Consider the following 19,543-nt stretch of genomic DNA (forward strand, 5'->3'; position numbering starts at 1 on the left):
CTCTTCCTGCAATTTTTTAATATGATTCTTTTGATCCTCAGAATGATTTTCACCATTCAGAGAATTAGCTTCAGCTGCAAATTTCTGTTCCTGTCAGTTGCATGCAGTGACCATGCAGATAGCCAAAGCACTGAATGTTATAATTATCTGTTAATTATCAATGTATTAGCACTGAATATTATAATTATACTATTAATTATTAGCAATTAATTAATTTCAAATATTTATATTATAAGTTTAACAGTTCTTGATCTGTAAAAAAAGTTCTGATACTTTGACCTTCTGGGGAAAGTCCCTGAAATCTAGACCTCTTAAAACATTTTAGAGGTGTGGATACAACATTTGTGTTACATTGCTTGAATCACAGCAGAAGGTGTGTCATATCACATCTCAAAATCTGCAGTGATGATCTTTTTCTCTCATCAGAGGTACAGTACAGCATACCAGTGCGTACCATCACAAATCAAGCACTAAGTAAGTAAACAGTAGCAAATCAAGGGCAAGTCTTCCCTCGACAACACTCAAAATTGGTAATCTTTTAAATTAAAATAATAAATAGTAAAGACTGAAATCAGAACTGGTGATAATTTAAATTGAAAGAATAGATATTGCAATAATTAGACCTATTATCAGTTTATATTACTGTAAGCAATCTTTAATATAAAATAACTTGTTTCTGGCTTTAAACCCACCTCTGATACTTCGATAGATCATCTCTGCAAGAAAAAACAATTGAAATTCCATTCTTTGGCTTTAGTAGGCAAGCTTCAATCAAAATAAATCCAAGGTGAGAGGGTCTCTCTTCTCCAGTAGAATTTTGAGAATAGCTTTTGATTAACTTCGATGCTGAAAATTTCCTTTCTACTGAAGAGACAGTTACAAAAAATTGTATACAGTAATGGCACTAACATATTAAACTGCTGGAAATTTTTGTTTAGCATTGATGCTCAGTAGTTCTGCGAGTTCACTCATGGCATTATTTATAAACTATTTTTCAATCAAATAATGTTGAAGTACTTTCCATGTGCATCTTATAGACTTTGGAAGCAGCTTTTGGGAAACTGGTTAGAATATTGCTCGTAGTTTTCATGTAATTATAAATTTAAAATTTTCAGTTTAGAATAATCTTGAAAACTTAAATCCAGATCGCTATCAGAGTTATCAAACATTTCATTATAGAGGCAATTATAGTTGATATTTTTCCTCTTTGAAGGTTTTCGTACTTGAGACAAGATTTCTTGGAAAACTTATTCACAGTAGTCATGTAGCATGGCAGTGGAGTGGCAAGTGTCTTGGATTTTCTGTTCACAATGCAAAATATCACTTGCGTGGGTCTAAAGGACCTCTGTGAAGGTAAATATTTTCTTGAATGTCTTCAAGAGAGAAACAAGTTTTAAGTCTTCTAAAATTGCCAACAAGCCATTAATGGGGGTACTAAAATATCTTAATTTTTTTCACTATGTTTTAGCATCACACTAAACACATCACAAACTTTAGTTCTGTTTCTGGACACAGTGTTTACCAGTCTTTATGAGGAATTCCATCATGTTGGACAGGCAAATGGAAGACAACATTGCAAAAATGTAATTCATTTAAGAGACTATGGGGGAGGGGGAGAAAAAGCTGTAAGTCCATTAAGTAAACTAAAAGACATTTTACCCTCTGGTATTTGGCTGCTATTTTGAGACAAAAGGAGGTTCATTACATGGGCACAGTTGTGAAAAAGTGGACCTTGTGACCTCAGGATGTGTGACTTTGGTTAATCCTTCTACCCGAATCAGATTCTGCACTGTCAAATGTTACTGCACTATCAAATGTTTGTGCAGTCAGTTTTTCAGTACATCTGATTTTGATAAGAAATGACAGATAAGTTCTGCATTAACTAGGCATGTTTGTCACTATTTGTATCACAGAACCCCAAGAATATTTACTTTATCACTCTTTCATATACATAATGCAGGGCAATAGAAAACTGTGGTTTATTTGTCACATCTGAAGTTTTACCAGCCATGTTGGTTACAAAAGAACATCCACAATTTCCCACTTCATAGCTGATAAAACAGTTGAACTTCAGCTTGTATTACATCATTTTAAAATTCAATTGGAAATTCCTTTAAACACAGTGGAGGTTTTCTGTGTGTTCCACTAAAAGAGGCTCATAGTCTGCAGTGTACTTCAGCAGTTCCACATAATTTGCCTCAACAGAATTTTAGGATGCCCTGTTCCACCTAACTGTTTGACTGTGTAGAGATATGTCTTTTTTAAGGTTTTCATCAACTGCTGTTTGTATTTTATCTTCCTCGAAAGTGGCTCTAGTAACAGATGATCATAGACAGTCAGCAGAGCATTTGTGCTTGGTTATTGACTTCTCTAGATTTCCCAAATGTATGTACTCAGTTTTGGTCCAACTAGTATTTCTATCCTTTCCAAACAACAGACAATACCAGCAAAACAACACATTTAGGTCACTGCTACCAGCTAACCAGTCACATTTGGTATACATTTCACACTGTTGAACCAAGTCCGATAGTTCTGTTGTTGACCATCCATTTTTAATTATTTCCTTTTTTTCTTTGAATTCTTTATTATATTACGAGATACTTTCAGACAGCTTTACATATTTTTGTACACACTTGCCAAACCCATAAACTGAGCAAAGCAATATGGTACTGTTGTTGATACACTTTGTCTCTGTGTTATATGCCCATCCAAAGCAAGCATAGGTTGTGGCAGAAAAGCATGCACATTGCCTGTGACCTAAAGAGGTGCAAGTGCAACTTTCTAGTTGGTCAGCTAAGATACACCGATATTGCTTTGGCTCACAATGCTGTGTCAATGAACTTCTCAGTTCTGTGTGTTTAAAAAAAAAAAAAAAAAAATGTAACAATTTTATCTAGACATTGTTGAATAACCTTATGATTATAATTATATTATACAGTGTTACAACTGTTGTTACTGAAGCAGTGCTTCAGTTGCTTCCCCTGAATGCACACCACTACTATTACTAGTAGTTGGAGTAATAATCAACATTACTGGTTCCCCAACATTACACCAATGTTTGAAAGTCTTGATACCTCACTCAATTCTACAGTCTTTATATTGTCTGTAGGTACTTCTTCCCTGTCAAGTTCTCAGCTGCATTTCAATCTTCCTAACAGTAGTCATTTTCAAATGGGCAATGTGGAACTGTGTTCCAGTTCATCACATAAAATTTACAGTTCACTGTTTATTAAAATATGCTTTTACTCAGTGTTAGCTACACTTAAATAATGTGCCACTATGTGAGTGCTGCAACTCTCACTGAATATTTGAAGTAGGCTTTCTTGTAATCGTCACTTTAAGGCCAGCGACATTTATTGAGCACAAATAATCTTCCGTACCAACAGATTAGAATTGTCTATTGGTCCACAAAACTAAACAATAATAGTTCTTGATGAATTTTATATAAGCTATAGTTATTTATATTTGCCTGTGATTGAAGTTCACACAACTTGCCTGTGATTTCAGCAGTGTTATGTAAATTCTTTGGTGAAAATTGCAACTTTTTTTGCTACACTACCACAACATTGTGTGGCTGATGTACAGAGAGCATATACCATCTTCCACACAAGAATATAACTCTAATACCATTCTTTTTGCACTGTGAGTAACTTTTATATCTTTAAACTATTTGCTACACCATGTTTATAGATGCTGTGGTTAATTAAGTTAATTATAAGCACTGCATGTCACAACCTGCTGCAGATGCCTTCTCTGGATGTGGATACAGTTACGCTTGTTGTTAAGTCTGTATCTTCCATTTGCACACATTTTGTGGTTACTGAAGGTCTCGTCAGTCGGCTCAGATGACTGGCCTCATCTTCCAGTTATGGAGGTAGGTCATCACTTTGTATGGCTGTAACAGCAACAGCTGTGAGCGTCCACCTTGGGTCCATAGCTAATTATTCCTAGCTAAAGTGCAGTACTCAGTTCATTTTGTGGGATCATAAAAATTTTCTGTGCACTCTCAAACATTCTGTTGTATAAAATGACAATTCTCCTTAGAAAAACAAAGCATGCAATGAAAATGACCCCAAGCTGTTACATTACTGACTACTGTTCTCCCCAGCTGACTCTCATAACTGATATCTTAGATAGGAAAGTGATATGAATGATGAAGAGAAAAGAAGGTGTGACCTAACTCATTATGTAATTGGTTGTTGTTGGAATCTATAAGCAACTATCGGTCAACCACGTTGTTATTGTGATCCAGCTATAACTTCACTCATGATGCCTCATAATGTCTGTTGATCTGCAGTATGTTTGTAAAACATTCAGGATTCTCTAATGTAGAGTGTGATGAAGGACCTAAATCAGAGACTTTATCAGTTCCCTGATGCTCTTAGCTGCAGTTACCTTAGCCATTATTGCAGGCTAGAGATTCGTATGGTCAGCTGTGCACTATTTGGTGGAAACAGGTACGAAAAAGACAGAAAAAACTTAAAATTAGAACCTTTTTGAAATGAAAGCTATGTAATTCTGTGTCATTCACTAAGTCTACTTCATCCACTATATGTTTCAATGGTTACACTATCATCACCATTGTCATGAGGAAAGAGAGTTATACGCAACTCTTCATAGTGGCAAGCATCAGCAGGATCTATGGCGGCCAAGAGTTAAGCTGTGACTTGCACTGCTTATGGTTCACTTAATTAACCACAATGTCTATAGATGTATTATATCAAATACTTTAATCATATAAAACAATGTAAGGAAAAGATAAGTTGCTACTTACCATAAAGATACACATTAAGTTGCAGACAGGCACAATTAAAAGACACTTACAAACAAGCTTCTGGCTACAGCCGTCATCAGAAAAAAAGAGAAACACACGTGTTCATTCACACAAGCAAGCACACCTTACACACATAACCATCATCTCTGGTTGCTCGGAACAGAATTCTTTTAAGTGCGTCTGTCTGCAACTAAGCGTGTCATCTTTATGGTAAGTAGCGATCTATCTTTTCTTTATATTGTTGATATTCCAACCTGGAGATTCCATTGTTTAATGATATGAAAATTACTTGCAGTGCAAGAAGACCAGTATTTGTGCTGCATTCTGTTATGGAAAATGCAGTATTCTTACTGTATATCAGTTACAGAATGTTGTGGTTGTGTAGCAAAAAAAATTACATAACAGATTCATAGCAAACAGAAGATGGATTAGAATACTTACATACGTTTCCTGTTTTATTGTGGTTCAGAGACAGTGAGGATTGTGAATTATATATTTAACAACAGCAGGAACTAGAATGAGATTTTCACTCTGCAGTGGAGTGTGCACTGATATGAAACTCCCTGGCACATTAAAACTGTGTGCTGGACTGAGACTCTAACTCGGGACCTTTACCTTTTGCAGGCAAGTGCTCTACCATCTGAGCTACCCAAGCATGACTCACGAACCGTCCTCACAGCTTCAATTCTGCCAGTACCTCATCTCCTGCTTTTCAAACCTCACAGAAGCTCTTCCTTTCTTCCAGGAGTGCTAGTTCTGTGAGGTTCGCAGAAGAGCTTCTGTGAAGTTTGGAAGGGAGGAGACGAGGTACTGGCAGAATTGGAGCTTTGAGGATGGGTCATGAATTGTGCTTGGGTAGCTCAGATGGTGGAGCACTTGTCCGCGAAAGGCAAAGGTCCCGAGTTCAAGTCGTGGTCTGGCACACAGTTTTAATGTGCCAGTAAGTTTCACAACAGCAAGAACTGATTAAACTACTTCTAAATGTCACACAATTTCTCTGTGTTACAAAATTTGCCCTGAAAGGAAAGATTAAAAGAATTCAGAGATACCTTGTGTAGGATCACAAATGGCTGGTAGATAGAAATTTTAAAGATAAATTGATGGAGGAAAGATAAAATATTTCTTATGAACAGTTCTCATCTAAATGACTCTCTCACATAAATCTAAATCAATACTGCTACTGAATGTCGCAAGAGGTGTGGCCCACTTGACACACCACTGTCAGCCCCATTGGCTACGATATTCATAGTTTGCAGTTTCCAAGGGCTCCTATTCTGTGTCTCTGTCAATCTCCAAGGATGTAGCAATATTATTATAGCTAGTGAGTGTAATGTTGACAAGAAATGTATTTATATGTTTTCATATTACCAGTTCTCTAGTTGATGTAGCTTTTTGTACTTACTGGTTAATTAATAATTGGTTCCAATTTTGTTGAGCAACAGTGCATTGTTGAATTGTATACAAGAAACTTGAGGAAAAAAGTCATTTTCTTCTGTCTCTCTGTAGATGATTACTTTTTAACAAACTTAAAGACAGTTGATGAAGTAACAGAAGAGAGAATGGAACATCTTTTAAGGATTGCCAAGTGGCCAAACACTCTAAGAACTAGTGTTGGAACTTGGCCGTGTTTCAATGTAATTGATGAGCCAACAGATGGTGATGGGGAAGGTGCAATGCCCTGCATTGCCTGTGAACACAGTAGTGCCACAGCCCGTGTTCAAATGTATGGCCAGCCATATGACAGAACAACTCTTGAGGGCTGTCCTCCAGACCCCAAGTTGGCATCACAGAAGGTAAGGAGATACGGTGTAAAACTTATATGTTACAGCCTTGGTGCCCATTGGTGCTTCGTATGCAGTGAAGTGCAGGATTAGCCAAATATGCTGTCATTATCAGTGCCTTTAAAAATATGCAGCATCCTGTGCATATAGTCCAGAAACAGATTTCCTGTATTATCTGTTCTTCTAACACCTATAAACCTGTCACCACTGTGAACCAGTCACTGATCAGCACTCCTATTATGATCCAGTACCATCCAAGTCTTGAAAAAATACAGCCAGTTCCATCGCTGAAGCTGGAGCTACGTGTTATAGTGCCCTGAGATGAGGGGTATTGTACCCAAAATCCCTCTCATCATCAACCAAAGTACTACATTATCCACCAAACATACACAATATCTTAATCCATCCCAATGCTTTCTCTGCTCCTAGTAATTCATTTCACTGTGGCTGACCCAGGCACAGACCTAAAGTATACCATACACCAGTTCCCGACACAATCACCAATTCCTGTCTCATTAAAGGCAGGGCTTTGTGTATAGTAACCACATTGTATACAGACTGTGCTGCAATTACTGTGCATCATTCTATATGAAGAGGAGAACTAACCAGCTACCTACTCACTTTAATGGGCACTGCAAAACTGTGGCTAATGGCAAAATTGACAGTTCAGTTGCTTAACATGCTGTACAACACAACACGAGTGACTTAAGGGGACCACAGCATGGTACAGGTTGAAAAAAATCAATTTTCGATTTTCATCATATTTCAATACATTAAGGTTTTATTTAAGTACTCTGAAAAGCATTTTGCTGAAAAAAAAAAATTTCAAGCATTTAAAGAGCATTTTCCTACCACGTGTGTTTATGTGCCATGCCCACTTTTCTGTCACCCACTTTTCTGCATATATTTTAGATCTTTATATCCCCTAAATTGCACATTAGGGATTTTTTTTTCTTTCCCGAGTGTGTTGGCAATCCTTGGAATGCAATGGTTGGTATCTTTTTGTTTCTGCTGTTTGTAAACAACACGCTTTCAAACACACGGTTAGTTTTGTTCAAGTGTGATTTCGAGTAGTTGTTATACTTATGTTTGCAGTGCTTATTTACGTGTGTTTTGGTGTGTTTATTGAAGATGACAAAATGTAAAGGCATTTTCAAGAAACGACAATTTAGAGGAAACAAGTTTAGAAAGCTTTCTGTACAAGAGGTTATGTCGCCTGGCAACAATGTTTCTAATTGTAATTCTTCCAGTGCGTCATCAAAGAAGCTCTCACCATTTCAAGAGAGATACAATAAATTTGCTGTAAGTGACAAGGGGTGCAGTAACATTATTATAAATCTGAGAATGTTATCAAGATGTAATTTCTAAATTTGTAGTACAATGTACATAGTGGTGAGTCACAGTGTGTGAAAATTTGTGAGTGCCAGTGGGAGAAAAGGCCTTGCAATTGCTTTGGATTTAATTTGCACTAAATGCTCAGCTGTGATTTCATTTATGTGTTCTTCAAAACCCGATGCAAGTGGCCCTTTGAAATCAATACTAGATCAGTTTATGCCTTACGATCCATTGGCAAGGGCATGGCACAGGGAGAACATTTTGTTCAGTGATGAACTTACATCAAACACCAAATAAATTTGAAAAACTGACTGCAATATTAGAGAAAGCTGTATGTGAGGTCAGTGAGGAAAGTATGAAACTTGCTGCTAGGAAAGCAATGGAAGAAAATGATGGATGTTCGGATATTGCAGTTGCACTTGATGGAAGTTGGCAGGAAGAGGACATACTTTTCTGAATGGAGTAGTGACTGCCATGAGTGTAGACACCGGTAAAGTGTTAGATTAGGAGATAATGTCTAAATATTTGCAAATGTTGTAAAGTCAATGAACATAAAGAACACAACTGTGTGGCTAATTTTAGAGGAACAAATGGTGTTATGGAACTTCATGGAGTACAACAAATATTTCATTTGCTCCGTAGAAACAAGAGGCATATGGTACACCAACTATTTGGGCGATGGTGACAGTAAGGCATACGACAATGTGGTGAACTCTAAGCCATATGGAGATGCCATTATTAGCAAAATAGAATGTGTAGGCCATGTTCAAAAACGTTTGGGAACAAGGCTGAGAAAACTAACTGTTGATATGAAAGGAAAAAAAAGATAAAATTAGAAGATGGAAAATTGTTGACCGGACAGGGTCGGTTAACTAAAACTGAAATAGAAAACTTGCAGGTATACTATGGGCAAGCAATTAGGAGAAATAAAGAAAATCTGGAGGCAATGAAGAGAGATGTTTGGGCCATATTCTTCCATAAGTCCTCTACTGATGATAAGCCATATCATGGATTGTGTCCATCAGGAGAAAATTCGTGGTGCAAATACAATAGGACTGAGGCAACTGGAGAATCTTATCCTCACCAGCATTCTCTTCCTGCTGCTGTTATTACAGCAATTAAACCTATTTGCAGAGACTTGGCTCATCCTGACCTAAGGAAATGTCTGCATGGACAGACACAGAACTCAAATGAATGTTTCAACAGCATAATTTGGAACCGCCTTCCTAAAACTGTATTTGTGGGTGTGCATGCAATGAAACTAGGAGTTCATGATGCTGTTATTACATTCAGTTGTGCTAATATTGGAAAGTGTTGGGTACTGAAAAAGCTGGGAATTAATCCTGGTGAAAATATGATCACTGGGGCTGCAACATTGCGATAAAATGAGGATAGCCGATGCAGAAAGGTCTGCATCTAATATGGCCAAGAAAGCAAGACAAACATCCAGGGAGGTGAAAAAGAAGCTGGAAGACCTGCTAGAGGCCAAAGAAGGGCCATCATATGCAGCAGGACAGTTTTAATTAACTGTAAGTAACAAATCTCAAAAGTTTTTTCTTTAAAGTCAATTTCCCCCAAACTAAAATTTTCAGTACATATGCTCCATTATATCAGAAACTATCGTAGATAAATGAATGAAATTTTCACAGACTCTGCATAAGATAAAAAGCCACCTCTGGTACTACATTCATTAATATTCACTCAGTAGGAAGTTCACAAAAAAATATTCTCTGCAGAAAAAACTTAATATTTTTTTGTTAATAAATTTAAAAATGTATTTCTTAAAAACTAAAATGTATAAAGTAGATTTTTGTACAGTTGACTCTTATTAGCATCATGTAACATACAGTAAAAATATTAAGGTCCTGCATCAAATAGTTTTTTCATAAATGCGTCAAATACTTACCTAAATTAACATGGGTTAGATAGGCAAGGTGTGGTCCCCTTAAAGAACTTTTTAATACCCTTGGCAGTTTGATTCCTTGCTATGCCCTCTCACATCTCTTTGCCTATCGTAAATCTATGAAAATTCCCAACCCATGCAATAGCTGTATCCTCTCTCTTTCTCTCCTGTCACTTTCCACACCGTGTCTCCCCTGACCAAACCTTTCTCCACAAACCTCCCCTCCCTCTCAGTCTTGTGAATGTCTATTAACCTCCCCATCACCTCCTTACCCAGTACATCTCATTCTCTCTCTGTTGCTACACACCTTCCCTCAATCCAGTCAGCACGAACAATCACTCCGACAACCAGTCCCTCCATAGGTGGATGCTCTATGGTGACTGTCACTGTCAAAGTGTGTGTGTGTGTGTGTGTGTGTGTGTGTGTGTGTGTGTGTGTGTGTGTGTGTGTGTACATAATCTACAAAAAAGGTAGTATCTTGAAATCTAGTACCATCTCTATGCTGTTTTGTGTTTCTGTGTACCATGAATCAGTCAGTTACCAATGAATGGCTGTATTTCATCATTTTTGTTTTTTCTCATTTGTTTTTATCTGGAATTTCTGTTATTGTAAAATTAGTATAGGAGTCTGTATTTAATGCTGCAGATTCATAATATGTGCTCTTGACTTTTTTAAAGCAAATAATGTCTTTTACAAAGTCTCCATGTCTTTAGCAACCTGTTATATTTTTATGGAATATGGAATTTTGAAAATACCAAACATCAGGCTAGGGAGCCAGTTCAATAATTAATGTATAGAAAAATCTGTTAACTCCCCTCAAACAACTGTGCAACAGAGAATAGGGTTTACATTTATCAATTAAATGTATCCTAAAATGTGTTAGAATTTATTTACATAATTTTGGCCTTTACAGGATTTCCTCCTTTGCAAAGTGTGTGTGTCACGTGTTGAGCTGTATAATAAGGTAGCTCACCAAAAATACCATATGTACGTAGAGTGTGCAAAGAGGGTTGCAGACAAGCGCTCTTCCAACCCAAGCAAAGACAGTATGGAAATCCTCAATGAGCTACTAGCTGATGAGCTGTGGTTAAGAGAGGTAATTATTTATGCTTTTAATCTGTGGAAATGCACTGTATGTCAGGTTTATTTGTGAATGCTGGAGAAGTTATGACATCTGCTTATTAGTTTTAGTGTTTTGCTGTGTGTTAGTGATCCATGGAAAAATTGAAGAAGCTTTTCATATTAAGGAAGACACTGTATGTAATGAATACAGTACAATGAACTGTGGGTGATGTATCTCCAGCAAGCGGCAGATTAAAAATGTTGTCTTGACATTTTAGCTGCTTATGACAGTGTTGTGTGCTGCACAATTACTTTGAAAACAAATATATAATATCAAACTGTTCTGCTATGAATAATTTCAGTTATGAAATTAGCAGCTGAAGTGATAACACTTATTGTATGTGTTTGAGAGCCAGTGAAGCAATTAAAGGCAGAGCCATAAGTAACTGCAGTTATAACACTTATTGTATTTGTTCATGGCCCAATGTAACAGTTAAAGGCAGAGCCATTAATTCAAATTTGAAGGTAAATACACACCATCAAAACAATCATGTCCACTAAAGCTTGCTGCCATTCAGACAAGTCTCCATGTTGACAATTCTTTTACTGTACTTATTATTTTTCTTGATTTTCTTCAGTTACTGGCAGCCATGTAATTAGTGATTGAATCTCACACACTGAATTATTGGATGTTGTTTTTGCTATGGCCCGTAGAACATTTATAATGATGGTGCTAGCACTGTAACTATAAACATGCATAAACAAAGTACTTGTAAATTATATGTGGTCCAGTTACTTTAATGTGACCTCTTGTCAAAAGATTGTATATCCACCTTTTGCGGTGATTACCACTGAGAGAAGCGCAGGAAGGTAGTGAGCAAGATACTGGAAGGTGTGGACCCATGCTGACTCCAGTTCCGTGGCAAACTGTGCTAGGTTTCTCAGTTTAGGATCTATGGCATGAACAGCTCGATCGTGGTGGTTCTCGATTGGGTTTGAATCTGGGAGGGGAGGGGGTGGTATGGTGTAAACTCATTCTGGTGCTCTTCGAGCTATGTGAGCTGTGTTGTCCTGTGCCGAAGGAAAACAAACTGCATGTAAGGGTGGACATGGTCCCCAAGAACAGATGCATACTTTGTTGATCTATTGTGTCTTTCAGTACCAAAAAAAAAAAAAAAAAAAAAAAAAAAAAAAAAAAAAAAATTCCCCAGGCCATAATTCTCTGTCCTCTGGTCTGAACACTCTTGGCAATCATTGCAAGATGTTTGCTTTCAGACATTTCATGCCATTCATCGTCTGTCATCTGAAAAGGTCACCTGTCGCCACTCAGTTGCAGCACTGGCATGCAAATGCCAGCTTTCATTGCTGATGAACCGCATTCAGCATAGGTGCGCGAACCGGGCACCTGCTGCAGAGGCCCATATGCAGCAATATTCGTTGAATGGTCATTGAGGAGACACTGTTGGTAGTCCCTTGGTTCTTCTGGGAGGTCTGTTGCTTAACAGTTACATGTCTATTCATCTGTACACATCTCTGCAGCCGTCAGCCCTGTGATCTATGATTCATGGTGCACTACATTGTGCGGACTTCAAATAGCAACATTTTGCCGTGAATGGTATACTTTAACCACAGCAGCATGCAAATAGTCTTTTTGAAAATGTTTCCACCCTTGGCCTGGAAGCCAGTGGTCATGCACTATTCTAATGACGACTACACTGTTTCTGCAACCCTGCCCTTCTTCCCCCAGGCAACACACTTTATATACCCACCACTGCTAGTGTTGCTACCTGTTGTCTGTGAGTGGTTATTTCATGTGGACCTTGGACATGGGCTGTGTGTTACAGGACATTAAAATTATGAGAGGCATATAAATAAAAAGTTTCTCTGTTACCACTTCAGAAACTACTCAAACTTAAGTACAAACCCTTACAACCAAAGTTTCTAGCCCAGTAGTGAGAAATAATGTGAGAATCTGAAAAATTGTTGTGCCATGTAGGAGTGAACATTTTTGCAAGAAAATGGAAATATATTGACAAAAGCACCTTCTCACAGAATTCCTACAACCTGTGTACAAGGAGTATTCGGAAATAATTTACAATAGTGTTTCACATATTATACATTTTGCAGCTGAGATGTCTTAATATACTTTCCATGAATTTCAATGCAAAGTTGTGACTGGTCTTTTGCCTTCATTGCCATATCATAGTGCTGTTCTTTAACGGCAGTGCTTGAACACTCATAGCTGACCACAGTTTATCACAGTATGGGAATCTTTGACTGTATAGTTTAGCAAATCTCACAAACATTGTCCACACCAACATGGCTAAAAATTTCATAATAATTGTTACCTCTGTTAATAGTATACATGAAAAGTCCTAAAAGATACTATCCATGCATGTGCCTGTGTACACCTTTAACAGCATAAAATTTCTTTGACTGTGTGAAGTTTCTGAATGTACTTCAGAATTTCTTCTCCCCTTTAATGTAATAATTCACAAAAAGTCATCGGTATCTCAAAAAAATCTAGATTTTGAAGAAATATTCACAGTATTTAATAAATTTTTCTTAGCAAGGTTTGTTGGTGTAACATTAAATTCTAAACTTACTTTCTTTTTTTCTGTGACCCATCAAGTCCCACGGCCCTGAACCTGCACTCATATTTTGAGAATGTCTTTGATATTTGCATTATCTTGAGTGTGATTTATTCTACAATCATAGTAAACACTGCTCAGTACAATCATGTAGTAGTGATCCAGAATTAAAGTCCATGTATAGTCTGTAATACAAGCACTGCCCATAATAACAACAGCAGTTGAGGAATTTAATACTACTCTGTAATTGCAGTCACCAGTCATGTGGTCTTTGCAGCAATACCACCAGGATTGTCGTCTTCATTGCTACACGATTGGTTTTGTCATTATCTATCAATATAGCTTAGTTCCCCACTGAAATGGACACACAGCATAAGATTATGCCTCGGTTTGCGCTGGGTTTCATTGAAGAAGCAGTGTTGAGTTGTCAGTCCATTGATGAGATGGGATTTTGTTGGTCATGGTGGCTGTAGTGTAACTGGTCAAACAATTACTTTTGTTCAATAAGGTTAGAAGCTGAAGTAAAGAAATAAAATTGTTGCCAAGGCTGGAGCTTGAACCCAGGTATTCTGCTTACAAGGCAGATGTGCTAACCACTGCACCATCATGCCATTGTGGCTCACACAGCTGCACAGATTACCCTAATCCAATGCTCTCCCTAACACAAACATCAATTTATGCACTCTGCCCATTTGGCATTAGCACAAATTTTAATTCATTACGTCAGCTTCTATCCATATCAAAGATAAAGTTGAGTCTCGTATGTCTCCAGGAAAATGTAATTCCATCAAACCAATGACTTTTGTAAAAGTTGGCTTTAGCAGCATCTTGATGTCCTTGTTCTTGATTCCAATGATAGGCCAACCTATGGGCAGCATGAACATACAGGGTTTTCATAAGGCTGTTCAGGCATGGGAGTAAAGCAGTCGTAAAGTTAAGGTGCTGTTGGCTATCCGTGTACTGTGAATAGGAGTGGTGTCATTGGTGCTGTATTTTTGGCTGTGTCAACTGGTCATTCCCTGTTGGTGGCAGGGATGGTGGTTGGCAGGACCAACATGGGTGGAGCTGTTTCCAGTTTCATTGAAGGGTGACCTTGCTCACAGACACTGGTGTACAGATGTTCCTCAAGAGACATCTGTATGGATGCTGGCATCTAGGCATGCTACCTTCCGAACAATCTAGCTCAGAATGCTATTCGTTGATGGGAGCAGGGTCTATGATTTGTCCTTCACTGATGGCTGTGTGGTAACGCCTCTATACATTTTTTGTGGTATGGCACAGTTCTGTAGGACTTTATAAAAACGCTTAGTGAAATTTGTGATGAAGTATTAGCTGTTAAATTTGCTTTCCATATGTGCTTGAAATTCTGATGAATGTTTCCATTTTGCAATCCCTTTGGAGATAAATACAAATTTTCAGTGGATTGTGTCAGTTTGTTAATAAAATTGCTGAATTTCATGGGATACGAGTTGTGGGACTATTCTTCAGTGTAACTCTGCTAAAATGACCATGGAAAGACAATGCTACGGATCATACATACATCAGTGCTTTATTAATTGAGATAAATGATGGAGGTATAATCCTCCAAAAAATTTAATATAATAAATGGAACTGGTTACACAATTTGCATTTTCAGTTGATATTTTTAACAAAGAAGGCCAAGCTTAATCTGAAATGTTCACATTTAATGCTACAATAACCTTGTCATCACTGAATGAAAAAGTTCAGGCCTGCTTATTGCCAGAACATCCAACAAGGTTTCCTCATAGGTGGAATGTCTCACCAACTGCTCCAAATAATTTTCAGAAAAGACCATACTTACCTGAATATAAGATGACCCTGATTATAAGAGGCTTCTTGAGAAAAATTTATTTTTAATATATACTGACTAATCAAAATTATAAACTGTTTTATTGACAAAGTATCTGTCTAAAAAGTTATTTTTATACTTATTCTAAATTTATGCAGTTTATTGGTTGTCAACATTATGATAAAACAAGGAGAAATAAAATAATAAAAAAATGGTTTACATTAATTTGTGGACAATTTTTTTCCTACTTTTTCACTTACTAACTCATCCGTGGTGCGAGTAATTTTAATCATCATCATCATCATCATCATCATCATCATCCTAATGACACAGCTGTGAAATTTATGTTCTTGTTGTCACAAATATTTGGCTGTTTCTTCTGAATATTTCGCAATTTCTGAGGTGGTTGTTGCTGTGGGACCTGAGAACACAGATGTTTTTATCCAAATACGTATTGGATTTTGCTTCTATACTGATCTGAGAATGTTACTCTGTCACATGCTTCCAAACATATCATCTGCCTACTGCTATCTCATTGGTAGTGTAGAACCAACAGCTGACCCACCCTCTTTCGTTCCTGTCAAAGATCACAGTGATATTTGACAACACTGGGCAAAAAATATGTAAGTACACCACTATTCCCTTTCTAGACTTTTACTGTCTCCTACAGAAATGAATGCTACAGTTCAGTATTTGTCCAATTTTAAAGTCATTTCAATTCCATCCACAAATGGATTCTGGCAAACTGCAGTTTAAATGTGGTAGATGGTCCTAAAAGGCCAGAGTACACATTACACATTCCCATGGTTGGCAACATGATGTAATTTATGCCTGCTCACTAATCCCCTCCTGCCATCCCACTAGTTCTCAGCCAAGCTGGTAACATTATCCCCCTCCAATCCTTCCATAGTACTGTGCTTGAGCAACTATGAAAAACAGACTGCAGTATCTTCTAGGGTGCAAGTCATATGCAGCAACAGCAACTAATACATAAATAAAAGATCGCAATCACAATTTAGTCCAATTCTTGAACTTCCGCCTGTCCCATGATCTACTGATGTCTGTTGGTACTATCTCCACAACAGGTCTTGCCATTGCAATATTTCCCTGCAAGAATTACAGTCTGTTTAACATGAATGATTTCATTTATTAGACATTTCATTCTGGATTAATTTTCCTTCGTCTGTCATCTAAATGTCACCAGCATGCTCTATAGCTGATTAAAAGATGATAACATTTTTACCCGGCATTCTGATACATGAACAGTGATCAGATTTCTCATTTGCAACCTGCTTGATAAATCAGTACATTCTCTCATAATCAAATAACATAGTGATCTGGATTCAGAATCAAGTACTGTTTTTTGGACAACATATCCACTTTTGAATGTTACCTTCACTTAAAAAGCAACGTTAATGTTTGTAGATGTATCCATACATGTATGAGAACTTTCATTGCAAACCTGTTCGGATACAACAACAGTCTGTAAGATGATACAGTTTAATGCTATTTCCTCCTGTGTTTTAAAAGATTATCAAATTTTAGGCAGAGCAATAGATTGTTGCAGTGGTTAGTTTATAGTTTCTCACATATACCTTGCACTAATGCAGCACGAGTCAAATGTGGTGTGATTGATTGAGGAACATCAGCACTGTATCAGTCACTTTGGCATATTGGGAAATCTTGAAGCTGTTTGAATGCAAAACTGTTCATTTGCCCAGTCCTTCCCTTCCAAATTGTTTAATGAATGCCATTCCTACATACTCAAGTAAACAATGTAAAAACATTAACCTTAGCAGCAGTAGTTTAATCTGCAAATATAAGATGACCCTGTATTTTTCAAATGGTGAATTTCGGAAAAACCTCATCTTTATAATTGGGTAAGTATGGTACATTTAGTATAGTGTCACAAGACTCTTTGTCCCTATCTCTCATTCTGAAATCTTCCAGTCTGTAGGCGGCAGATAGAAATTACCCCCTATCACTATGGCATGGTCACCAACTTCACCCACCACTGTATGACATTCACTCTCTGACTCACAAGACAAACTGTTCAGATCAAATACTTTGGGAGGCACAGCAACTTTAAGGTTTTCAAATGATGGGTATGGCATGAGATGTGCCACAGCTATTGCCTAAGAGATCATATCACTACTGCAGCCCTTAGCAGCAGTCTGAAGCTTGTGGACCACATCCAGTGTGCAGTTTTTACTTGTTTTTGGACTGTGACAGAGTCCCTTTGTATCTGTATATGTAAAGCACAGTTCCAGGGCATATTTTACTACTAAATAGATCTAATGAAATATGTTAAAGAATTAAAAGGATCTAAAGCTGTGATGTCTGAACGGCCAAAAAAACTGAGGCAACAATTGTGGCTAAAGCTACCTGAACTGGTGTGTGCTACTGGGATCACATGACAGCAATGTTCATAAAATACATGAACACTTATTTGCTTGTTTGTGTACTTACCCAGTGTTCATCAAACTTGAGGTTCATGTGCCAACCTTGCAATCTGCCTTCAGTGACCGCACTTGTGAACTGTTCGCATCCTGTTTGACTCAACTCCCATCTGATGTAGGCCTCTCACGATTTCATCCCTTCATTGGTTTCTGTGTCTGCCTAGTAGTAGTGTTCCTTCAGGACTTCCCACCAGCTCTGGTTTTGCTTCACTGTGGTAAGGTCTGCAAGCCAGATTTGCTGGAGAGTGTTTAACTGCAACATCAATTCATATAATTCTTGTGGTTACTCCTTTTTCTCTGCACCGAAGACTTTCTTCAAGAGTTTTTCAACATCCACCCTTGTGGAACAGACGGTTTCTGTTTCATGTAACATCACTGGAACTATTGTTGCTGTAAATGCTTTGAGTTTGGTTTTGTCAGAGAGTGTATGTGATGTCATTATCTTTTTCATGTTGAAGTATATTTTGGATTAATTAATAACAAGTTGTTTTATATCCAGCTTTGAGTTTCTGGGGTTGTTAAACCAAATGCCAAGTTAAGAAGCTTTTTAATGTAAGGCCTGGCCAAACAGAATGCGGACTGCCAGTGCGGATCATGCCATAGTGGATGGCCTGTGTGTACAGCAACAAGGGACATCACACAGGCAAGAGCAGCTGGCTGTAACAGCTACCGTTGCTGCGTCGGTTGTCATGCTGTGGATATGGCTGGAACCTCATTAGTAGTTTACACATGTAGCATGGTGTGACAGAGTTGCCTCCTATCACTGCCAAGGCAGTTCTGGCAGGTTACGTTTTGTTTAGCCATGCCTTTAGCCATACACAGCTCTTCAGCTTGAGTGGGGCCCTTTGCCCTGCTTCTTAGGATATGACTCATCACATTCGTCTCCTCAGCACTGATTATGAGGCTGGCTTTGCTTGTATTCTGAGCTAGGTCCTTCACTGTCTTCATCATTGTGGTTTTTACTATACCAGGCTGCAATCATCAGCATTGGCACCTTTGTCATCACTGCTCATTTCTTGGATGACTTTCTCAAGCACCGTGTTAAATAATATGGGTGAAATAGTTTGACTTTATACCAAACCGCTTTATGTGTTTATAGATATGTGGTGTCTGTCTGGCATAAATTTTCAAATTTCCACATTGATTTACGTTAATGCCCACTCACAGCCAATGTCTGTAATTCAGTTGTGTCTTTGTATATTTAACTCCCCAGATATCTCTTCCTTTTGTTTCACCTACTCTCTTGTCTCTACATGCTCTCCCTGTGCCCACTAATTTCCTTGGTACCTAATTTTCCTCAAGGATGTTGTACACTGTCAGCATGTGGACAGTATTACACTGAGGTGACAAGGTTATGGGATAGCAATATGAAAATATGCAGATACAAGGTATAAAAAGGCCAGAGTATAGGTGGAGATGTCGTTTTTACTCATGTGATTCGTGTGAAAAGGTGTCCAACGTGCTTTTGGGTACACAGTGGTACTTAACAGACTTTGAATGTGGAATGGTAGTTGGAGCTAGACGCATGGGACATTCCATTTCAGAAATCTGTTGGAAATTCAATATTCCCAGATCCAGAGAGTCAAGAATGTGTTAAGAATACCAAATTTCAGGCATACCTCTCACCACAGACAATGCAGTAGCCACCAACCTTCACTTAACGATCGAGTAGTTGTCAGTGTTGACAGACAAGCTACACTGTGTGAAATAACCACAGAAATCAATGTGGGACGTATGACATGTCTATCCCTTAGGACAGTACAGTGAAATTTAGCATTAATCGGCTATGGCAGCGGACATCCAATGCGAATGCCTGAGGTAAGCAGTA

The 19,543-nt window shown here is 37.9% G+C and overlaps 1 protein-coding gene across 2 annotated transcripts in view; it reads left to right on the forward strand.

Annotated features, from left to right (window-relative positions):
* LOC126251428 (uncharacterized) overlaps positions 1-19,543 on the forward strand; it is a 145,161-nt gene that overhangs the window by 121,680 nt on the left and 3,938 nt on the right. For both annotated transcript variants that reach the window (XM_049951844.1, XM_049951843.1), the window contains 2 exons: positions 6,281-6,567; positions 10,707-10,889. In XM_049951844.1, the coding sequence (XP_049807801.1) occupies positions 6,281-6,567; positions 10,707-10,889 (470 nt within the window). The remainder of the gene's footprint in view (positions 1-6,280; positions 6,568-10,706; positions 10,890-19,543) is intronic.

Source organism: Schistocerca nitens, chromosome 4 (assembly GCF_023898315.1).
Source record: "Schistocerca nitens isolate TAMUIC-IGC-003100 chromosome 4, iqSchNite1.1, whole genome shotgun sequence".
NCBI classification, from domain to species: Eukaryota; Metazoa; Arthropoda; class Insecta; order Orthoptera; family Acrididae; genus Schistocerca; species Schistocerca nitens.